Source organism: Rhea americana, unplaced genomic scaffold, assembly GCF_003343005.1.
Source record: "Rhea americana isolate MKP2758 unplaced genomic scaffold, rheAme1 scaffold_59, whole genome shotgun sequence".
Lineage (NCBI taxonomy): Eukaryota > Metazoa > Chordata > Aves > Rheiformes > Rheidae > Rhea > Rhea americana.
In genome coordinates, this window is record NW_028186745.1 from 1,503,415 (window position 1) to 1,514,406 (window position 10,992).

Sequence of the window (10,992 nt, forward strand, 5' to 3'; positions counted from 1 at the left end):
ATACAACCAAGTTTTCAAAACACAAAAATCCATTTCTGTATGGGAAAATCCTCAGACTGAAGTTCTTTAATCTTTGGTCCCACAGGCTTATTTGTCTAGCGATTTAGATTAAGATACAGGGAAACAGCATAAGCTGGGTTGACATCTTTGTCACCTACACTTCTAAAAATATACAACTACTATAAATACCCCGAACCACAACAGTTCCTGGTCCCTAACTCCGTATTTCAAGTGATGGCCATGAATCAAGAGATATATAGCAAATGAAAAAGGATAGCATACTTCTTATATATCCTCAAAAACAAAATAAATCAAGACATTACAATACACATGTTCCCATCTCACATCTCCCTTCCTAAAATCCCTCACAAAATAGACACAGTTATCATTGTGTCTGAGAGGCAACCAGATTCTGATCAGTCTGGGCAGTCTAATCTGTGAAAAGAAATTTTAGTGTCGTTAGAGAAGTAATGCGCCCATTTGAAATATCTGCTAATTAAATTAAAACACTTTAAAATACGATATTATTAATCTTCTAAAATGAACTTGTAATGTAATTGCAAGTGAGGATTAGCTCAACAGCTCRTATGGTAGTTTCAGCTTCTGGAAATATTGCATCCTGTAGCTGACACACTTGGTAGATGTAAAAGTACCTTTAAAATTGATAACAAAAAGCCTTTTGCTACACATAGGCTGTGTTATTCAAATATTGTGTCTTTCAGTGTTTTTTGTTATTAAAAAAAGTATTGGAYTTGTTTGTGACAGTTCTTCAGAATTTCAAAGGGCAAATAGACTGTACTCAATATAGGAATATTTTAAATATCAGTGCTTTATGACTTGCTAAAAAACTAGAAATTTTCAGCCTTTGCTGAGTAAGAGCTGCATCTCAGTACAGTTTAATATGCTCTGATTTTTAACAGCAATCAGCAGAAGTGTGCCTTGTCTGCTCAAARTTGTTTGAGTCTAAGGGTGATCAGGAAGATTGATGACAGTTCTATTTTTGCACCCAAGTTACAAGACAAACGATAAAAGTAGTCAGAAAGCATTTTCTCTTGGAAAAGCTATTTTGAATGTATTTATTTTATCTCTATTAGTTCAGCAAAACYGGGTGTACATTGCATGAATACAGCTGATTTACAAAGTTATATATCAGTGATGCTTAGAGGTGTGACCAAAGCTTACAAAAACTTGAATTGTATTAATAAATATAATCCGCAATATTTTGTGTTCCTAGACATAAAATATTTTATAATTGCATGTAACCTTAATAAATAACTCTGGAGGAGCTTGAATATCTATATCCATAATTACTCATATTTAGTAAGACAAATTATGTTTGTGTGATCCATAGTATTTCAAGATTGCTCTGTTCCTGGATGGAAAGTATTTTATAATTATATATATAACCCTAATAAGGAACTGTGAAGGAATTTARGTAGCTAATGATGGGCTAAATCTGTTTGTCCTTGGCATTTGTAAAGTCACATTAATACAGCATAGAGTCACATTTTAACTGGTAGGTGATAAGTTCCATGACTGGAAATGATATGTTTCAAAATATGGGAAAGAGTGTTTTCTCTGCCAGAGAACTGTATCTGACACAGAAATAGTTTTTAGTTAGTTTTAAGAATGAATTTGAAAAAGAGAGAGAGTGATTAAGTGTATAGAATGTATTACAAAATGCTTGAAGATTGACCATGTAGGTGTGATGAGTGATTTAGAGCAAAAGTACTGGTGTGCTCTTACCTCTTCTAGGAAAAAATACAGAACATCCCTTATGAGTTAAATCTTTCCAATATATATTTGCTGATGCAAATGATAAAAAAGAAAGGCTGAAAACCTCAAGGGAGRGGCCAATAGCCGTCACACTGTCGTATATAAAAAGCCTGAAACAAAATCCTAATCATTGCAGCATAACTTCAAAGATCTTGYGGCCTATCTGTAAATACACTGCTACTATAAAGGAATCTGAAGGAATTTGCTTGCATTGGAAGTGGGTCTTCCAAATGCCCAGCATAATTTTTTTTAGTCAGTGCTTTAACTACTACATGCATTAAAGTACTCAGACATCATCATGGTGAGTGCAGTGGAGAAACCTGTTGTGAGATTAATAATTCTGTTTTCAGTTTAGCTTTTGTGTGGGCTGTCACACATTGAGTGGTTATATTAAAAGACATCTTGAGTTGCTACTGTTTTCAAGGAGTCGCATTCAGAAGGAGCCAAAGGAGTCAGGATACCATGGGAAAAACTAATGTCTTTTTGAATTGAGAGTACATCATAACATATGTTTGWGAGGAAGCTGTTCTGAGTTTGTTGATGGCCGGGTATGGTTGCACAAACATTTCTAACTGCAAAAAACACTTTCCTTCTTTGCAGACTGCAACAAACTTGCTCCCATTAAAGAGCAATGGTACCTCAAGAATATCTGTCATCCTATCTGCCTCAGTCTGATGAGGTACGGGTATGCTGAAAGTTCTCTAGGATATCCTGCATACCCTGAGCGAATTTGAGCCTTTTGCCCTTTAAGGCCAGAAAAAAGCATCATAGAAAACTTGGCCCATGTTCTCTACTGGAGGCAAGTTGTCGTGATAGTACTGAGGAAATACTGACTCTTCATGCCAAGATTTCTGTGCCATGCTAAAACTTACGTTAAAAACATATGTACTTGAAACACCTTCTTTTAACATATAGAGGCTAGGTTCCACGAAACCTTTTCCGTGATTCTCGTGCTTTATCATCATCTTCTGCTGCTCAGATAAAGAAAAATCACCTGAGATCGTCCAGAAATCTCTTTCCCTGCTGTCTCTCCCCCTTGCCCTGAGAGGAACGGACAATTCAGCAGAGGAGCAGAGGGCTGCCAGTCTGAGGCTCTCAGGAGTGCTTCTTCAGGCCTCTTACCTTCAGCTTCAGTCTTCTCTATTGCCACTGGCCAGATAGATCCCCTGGAATGTTCCCTTTGCTTATCCTGAGGTTTTTGTTTCAATTTACTGTGCCAAATTATATGAAAGCCGTGAAAGAACAACTGTTTAAGAGGGAAGAATGTGGGTAAATGTAATAAAAARGGAAGTAGTTAAAAGAGTTTCAGAGAGAGAGAGAATGTGAGGGAACTAGCTGAAAGAAAGAATGCAAAAATGTATGAAGAGCAATAGATACTAGATGCAGACAGTGTATTTCACATACATTGGACAAGCTGCCCATTCATTCACTAAAAGATGCAGTGTTTTAGAGAAGGACTTTCTACGGCCTTACATTAGAAATCTACTTTTAAAAAGTGTTTTGAAAAAGAAAATGGTAGCAAGCAAAAAAAAAAGTAAGCTACAAAGAAAATTTAGGAAAGAAATTTTAAAGGTGTTTGCTGGGAAAGTAGGCACTGGGAAGTATGGTAAAAAATAAAAAAGATGTGGCTAGGAGTGGAATTTTGCAGAGCTTTGAACGCATAGATGAAAAGCTTTAGTTAACTATGGAAAGAGAAATAAATGTGCAGGGAAGAGATATAAAGACATACATGCAGAGCTGTGCTGACAATTTCCTCAGAATTCCACTGAGGATCAATAAGTATTTTAGTATATAGCAGAAGCAGATCACTTACATATCCATTAWTTTTTTTGTGCTTAAGGTAGTTCGGTGTCTAGCATTTAACAAAGTGATGTTATCTGTACTGATATCTTACAATGCTCTCCATACGGCGGTTTTGTATGAAGAACTTCAGTGAAAGGCCATATTCAGTTACAAACAGGTCTTTTGTTGTCCTTCTGCTCTTCGCTTATTCTGCTGCTATTAACCTGGAGTTACGATATTTCACAGTGGGGAGTAGATGTTTACTTTTCAAATGAGATTCATTTCTCACTGCCTGGAAGATACTGTCTACTGAAATGTTGGAAGGTTCTTCCCCATCGGACTTCCTTTTATTTTTTTCCTTTTATTCTTCTAACTCACTTTTGCTACTGACTTGAGAAAAGCTATATTGAAACCAGTTAATCTATTGTCATTTATTTATATTTTATGCTATTCCTTAATCCAAGTCATTTATTCTCTCTGTTTCTGGTTCCACTCTTARGACATAACTGTATACTTATGTTCAGTTTCCCCCCTCCCTGCTGTGTTCAGATGGGATGTGTGTGAAGATTCCTGGAAGACAGTGGAGGAGCAGGGAAAGGACAAGTGTCAGACCAGAGTTTGAAYGGGGTTATGAAGAAAGCTATTTTACGAGGTTTAGATGGGTAGCATCGGATACAAAACATCTGATAGATATGATTGGATAAATTCTGTACCCATAGTTTCTCTTTTACTTGCTCTGTTGAAGAGGTAAAGAAAGCTTTGTTTCGAATCTGAGGAGGAGCCAGGGCAACAACTGATACTTAACCTGGGAGAATTAGCAGGACTAGGGGTAAAAACCGTGAGAGAATGCAGTATGTTTACATCCAGCACCAGTTAAAGTAATTTACCTGGCTTTTGAAAAGCACAAAGCTGCAAGTTTATGAATAGCTGGGTTATCATCGTGCGTTCGCATCCTGTGACTGTGCTGACCTCCTTTATTCAATGACTGCTGTAAGATCGCAGCCGGCTGAGTGGGAAGGCCGCTTGTATGAAGTGGCTCTCTATCTCTCTTCTGTTGCATCTACCCAAAGTAAGAAAAGCCTCTGTAATGAGGACAATCATTTTTACATTCTGAACCTCTTTCTATCACTGCTTCATTTTCCTCCTGTGTCACTAGAAATTGGGGACAGTGTGAAGGCTAGGAGCATCCCTTAGCAGGGTTCTCTTCTCTAGTCACCAGGTGCGCTGCAGGTTCGGCGYTCTTTGCAGAGTGCTCAGATAGCTGGATCTCATTTGGGAAGCCACAGAAAGACTGCAGCCTCACAGGCCCCTTTCCATTGGATTTTTATCATCAGGAAACATGTTATTTAATGAGCTGGTCTTCAGTGAGGTCAAACACTTCTTCACTTGTCAGAAATATGAGAGAGGTGCACAAAGCTTCTCTAATGACAGCGTGAAGCTCTTTTCCAGGTCAGATATATCCAGTGGGCCTTTCACAATACCGTCTATAGGGATTAGTCCCAGCACTGTCTTTATAATTAGCTCTTAGCATGTTAACTTTTCTACTGAGAAGTCAGTAGAAAAGTCAGTTTTATTTGTAGATGTATGGTATCTATTAATTAGTTTTACAGTAATCCCTAACAGTCACAAAAATTCATATTTTTCTAAATTGTCTGCTCATAATGTAAAAACATTGAAGCTTCCACATTATAAGTCAAAAAGTAAATAAAACAGAAGTGGTCTATTTCCYTTCATCTTCTTGGAAGTCATAAAAACCACAACAAATCCTCAGCAATTTAATTCTAGTGCTTTTTGAGAAGTAGCCTTGCTAACACTTGAGAATACATGACAGTCATACACAAAAGTACGTAGCTCAAAACTCTTGTTGGGAGGCAGGCCTTCAAATTGAAAAATTTGAAAGTAATTCTTATAAAGCTGTGTACATAACTGTTACCTAGAAGCATACTAACTTTTGGAAGTCTTTAGTCACTGAAAGGAAAACACTATTTAAAAAAAAGAGATTTATAGCCTTTCAGAATAAGAAATGTTTAATGCTTTACAAAATTCCACTTAAAATTACCTCAAAACCATATTCTTRTTCACTTCTTATATAAATAATGCATAATAATGTTTGGGAAATATGACAAAATAATATTTTTTGCAGTTGGAATTTTGTTCCTTAGGTCTAACCAGCTGTACATAAATAAGCACCGTATTATATCTTTATCCCATTGTTTGGATTGATAAATATGTGTATTTTAAGATAAGTGTGAACTATTGCTGCTGTTCTGTTTTCAAAACAGAGGCAGATTAATTGGGATATACATTACACCTGCATGTCTATTCTACAATTTGCATTAGATGAAATAACAGTTGTACCTACACTAAAATGGTGTATTTAAAATACAAAGCTAGTGAACACTAGTATACAAAGTGCAGGGCTAAAGGTTCAAGGCATATTAGAACAATATGCAATACTATGTTTGGCATTACTTTAAAGATAATGATAATTCTGTCTCAATTTTTATTTATTTTGCCATTTTAATTGAAACTGGGATTTTTGGAGTCAATAGAAGTCTAAACATTTAACAATTTGGGTACATTTTTAGCAATGTTTAACAATTTTTTTTTTTTTTGCCTTCAGCAGCCGTCAGTTTGTTTAGCAGCATGTGTATTATAGAATTGTCTGAAACAAATATTAACATATTCACAAAGGCTTCCTATAATATGGTAATATGGTAGTCTTTAGGGTTTGCAGTGCTGATGAAAATATAATTACATTTTTCTATTTTGAACAGCCCTAAACTAGATCTGCAGTGTAGATTCACAACCAGCTATGGGACCTGCATAATGAAGCTTTCAGATATTTTCATTTGCTGCTTAAAAATGCATTGTTTTTCCGTGGGTGTTGTGAATGTTAAAATATTTTAAATAAATGCTTACTATGAACATAGAACAGGTTATAAAACAGCCCAGAGCAGAAAAAATATAATATTTAATTGCTTATGACTAAAAGGCACTATRTAAATATGTGAAACCAAAACCAAATTTCTTCAGATACTAAAAGTGCCAGGTAATTCACGATATTTTCTTCCTAGCATCTGAACTATAAAATAAACCTTTTCTGAGCAGTGTGGTGGATTTAACTGCTGAAAGAAACATCTGCTCAACAATTGCAATTTTCCCACTGTGGAATGCTGCAAATGATGTCATCTTTTCTCTCGCATAATAAGTTAATTTTTATGCCTAAATCTTTGTGTTTTGGCATTTGTATAGGGTGACTATTACAAGCCGTGTGCTGCCTTGAATTCTAAATGCATGGCATGAACATTTTATTTTGAAGACAGAGCAAGAAGTGCGATTCTTACATTAACAGCAAAACATGGAACAATGTAGTATGAACCTAGGAATTTTATAAACTGTAGTAAAAATATTTGTCTTTAATTTCGTTATAATAAAGTATGTGTATAATAACAAAGTACAGTTATAAAGGATAGATCAATATGTGGAAATCCTGTTTTCAGTATTCAGTATCTACTATGACAGATAATCCTCTATGTTGGTGATAATGTTTTGCTTACATCTGTGAAACWTGTACATCTAGGATAAATCTTCCATACATCTGTGTAAAAAATGTACTTTAAAGAGTCAGGAGTGATTCAGTATAAGCTCTGACAATTTTTAAGGTTAATCTAAGCTATGTGTTACAAAAGTATTGGCAACAAAAGTTAAAACTTCTTGTTAGTTAATGAAAATAGTTAGTGAAAAGGAACTTTTACATTTAAGCAAAGAAGGGGCTTCAAGCATAGGAAGGAATCTCCATACTCCAATTTAAACGGCTTTACAAATAGGCAAAACTGAAGTAAGCTGTTGTTTAGCTATCTCACAGTGCGTTTTTTCTTGGAGATACAGTATTTTATGGTAAGAAATATATAGTCTGTATTTTAGCATTCCAAATCAGAAGGCCCTAGGAGGTAACCTTGAACCTGATTGACAGTCCATAGCCAGTATATAGATGGATTCATAAGCAGGAGTTCTGCACTGTGCATTACCCTAACCTCCGCAAAGTCAAAACGTATCCTGAGGTAGGTGGTCATAGTAAAATGAAATCTCCTGTAACATTCAGTGATGTTAAAAGATTTTTCATCTACAGGAGGTAAAACTTTTAAATAGGTTGGAGGCGTAAGATTCTGTTCCTCGTAGTAATTTAGTTCCTGTCTGTGCACAAATTACTATCGCATACTGATTTTTTTCTGTATTCTTTATTATTGCTGGAAGAACCATTTAATTCAAGAAGCTCAGCTGTTTATTTTTATGTCATTATTACTTGACCTTTCCATAGCTACCAAAGGGAATAAGAGAAGAGGCTGCTAGTGAAACCTTTGCTATTTTTCATTGCAGTGACTGTTTCTCAGGCTGGCAGCCATCAGTGGCACTGATGTGGTTAATGACAATTTTCTTTGACATTGACCCAGTGGAATTGGTCACAAATAGTACCACATTCTTGCAATTTATATTTGGCTGATGAACTAGAAATATCCTACTATACTGTGGCAGTAGGAGCCAGAGCAATGTTACTGTTATTGTTAACCTCTCCTAATTCTTCCAGCTTCCATTTTGCCTGAAACTGTATAGCCGATTATATGAAATTGGAAGATTTTGCTATGAAATCAGAAGCAAATCAGTCAAGTTTTGGATAATTGCTAGTTTTACTCATTTGTCACTTTTAATAAGAAAAGCTAGAAATGTAACTACTAGCCAGCCAAGTGTTTGTGATTTGAATATACACAAATTGATCATCTACTGTTATATCATTTAGGTTTTTCTACAACAGTGGAATTTCTGTATGAATTGCAATATCAATCAGATAAAATTAAATCTCAGCTTGACTCTTTGGTGGGTATACATCTGATACAAAAAGAACGAGATACAGAGTCCGGAATTATAACACTGATCTTTAATATAGTGTTTGCACCAAACAAACCGATGAGGTAAGTCCCTGTTCTTTATTACTAACAGAGCATGCAATAAGATCCTATCTGATTAAGCTTATCTGAGTAAACACCTCCCTGCACTATTTTCTTCACTGTTTTCCCCTCTGAGATCTATTATTTTAGATTTTCTTATTTACTGCTTCTCATTATGATATCTTTGGTATTAAAACTGACAGTGTTTCTTTTTAATGCCTGCTAGATGGTTCTGTTGAGTTACTGCCCTATTGTGTGTGTCCATCAATTTACTTCTAATCATTGAAGTATTGAAAGTGTTAGAGCCTCAAATGAAAATTACTTGTTCTCAAAGTAAAGCATAGACACAGGATGGCCTGTCAGCCATCAGAAAAACTTTTCCTAGACAAATCTGTGGGAATATTCTTTGGCAGAGGGGGATAGTTTAATTTGAAATGAGTCTGCAGTTTCTCAGTAACAATGATTGACAGAAAAACAGTCCCCTCTTCTACAGCTGTGATGTGAAAAATGGTTGTTTTGCTTTGCTTTAAATTAGTACATCCCATCCCTTTAAAAAGCAAATGTGAAAGGGACATTCTTTTGGAGAGAAATTGCATCTTCCTTTGGATGAAGCCAAGGATGCACGAAGGACAGGCTTTCCTGWAGCTTCTTTCAAGAAAGTGCAGGCAAAAGAGACATTCAGAGGTTGGACGTTACCAGGAAGAGGAGAGCAGACACTGCCAGATCTCATGGGTAGCATGCAAAGAGGGTATTTTTAGGATGCAGAAGGGGAGTGCATTTGCAGTAGTTGAGAAAGTTATTGCAGTAACCTAAGAGCAAACCTCTAAGAACGTCTATCCACCCATCTCCATACAGGTCAGAGTGGAGATTTGTTTATAACCCTTTTCTATTTCTATTCTGTCCCCCTCTTCTCCCTTTTTTTATCTTTATGTAGCTGAGACCTATCAAGCCTGGTGTAGAAGACTGAAAGGTTGCAATTAAATTAGTTTCTTTATCATCCGAATCTACAGCACTCATTCTCTTTTAGACAATCCAAGGACATCAGAGTCTGACATTTTCTGAAAGTACATAGACCTTAGTCAAATCTATTTGGTTCTAATATGTACTACTAACATGTTTTGGATTAAATTCTCCTATAACATCAGAATAAATAAACAATAACCAGTAAGAAAAAAGGAGTTAAATCAGAGTAAACAGAAGAAGAATCAAATCTCTTGGCTATGACCATCATTTTGCTTTCATATTATGTCCTGTCTTATACTGCAAATATCCAGTGCTATTTAGCCTACATTCCAGTCTAAAGTACAAGTGATATATACTATGCCATATAAAATTAAAGACGTATTCCAATTTAAAGCTGTCTGCACTTTCATTTTACTGACATATAGTTCTGTGCACACAGAAGCTTATTCTGGACATTAGTTTACTGAGTTTATATTTTATTATGCTGTTCTAGTCAATGKTTTTTTTTTAACTTAAATTCTAAGGAATGCAGCAACTCTAGTAGTACAATGTGCTACAGGAGGAATCTGGAAATTTCCAATACTGTTCATCGCAATGGAGCCAGAAGTGGATGATGTTATCAACATTGAAGCAGTTGGCCTGAATAAGGAAACTATAGTTGGCTTTAAGCTTACAAGCCAGACAAGGTAAAGATACTTATGATAAAGTATTTATGCAATTTTCTGAGGATATAACCCATGCTCAARTGTGTCAGATAGGATAGATTTGGGCAACAGAAACATAACTGAGCTCCAGCTATCTCAGAAATAAATCATTACAAGTGCTGCACTGTATAGGTAATGAGTAGTGGTTCTGAAGCTGTACTATAAGAAACAGAAAATGTTCTACACATTAGTCTGTAGCTGCCAAGAGAGAATTGGTGGAGTAGGTCCAGATGCTTATGTTATTTTGCCTAAAATACTTTTGGGTGTTAAAATACATAATACAATGCTAAGGAAGTTATGTCATGATATTAAAGGCTTACTTTACAGAACATATACAGAGCTCTAACTAAATGTTTTTACTAATTTATTTAACTAAACTGATTGCTTTTCAAAATACTTTATACATAAAACATTCCAAAAATCATCTGTATTGTGCTTTAAAAATTTTAAAATGTGCCATTCTTTTTAAAGTATTCATGTTTTCTTATATAGGAATGTTATGCATTCTTTTTTACTCTCCGCTTTCATTAGATAAACTAAATCTGTCAGAGTCTTCAGTATTTTATTACTGGTCCACAAATGCTCTTTTTTAAAAATCTTGTAGAAATCTCTGTTAGTATAATTTTAATATACATTTCATTTTCTTAGAGCTGCATAATCTAGTAACCCTGTGCTGAATCTCAAGGATTCCATTGTGTATAGAAAAGCTTTAAAATAGTGAACAGTGAACTTGAAGGACAATCATGAGGCTTACATTTTAATTACCTTATGGAAGTTATAAGGCTTGCTGATTTTTTTTTTTTTTTTTTTTTTTTTTTTTT

General features: G+C 35.2%; 1 protein-coding gene across 3 annotated transcripts in view; it reads left to right on the forward strand.

Annotated features, from left to right (window-relative positions):
• The window catches only part of CFAP47 (cilia and flagella associated protein 47), a 363,351-nt gene that overhangs the window by 331,019 nt on the left and 21,340 nt on the right, over positions 1–10,992 (forward strand). For all 3 annotated transcript variants that reach the window (XM_085319423.1, XM_085319426.1, XM_085319424.1), the window contains exons 61-62: positions 8,357–8,528; positions 9,992–10,153. In XM_085319423.1, coding sequence (XP_085175549.1) covers positions 8,357–8,528; positions 9,992–10,153 — 334 coding nt within the window. The remainder of the gene's footprint in view (positions 1–8,356; positions 8,529–9,991; positions 10,154–10,992) is intronic.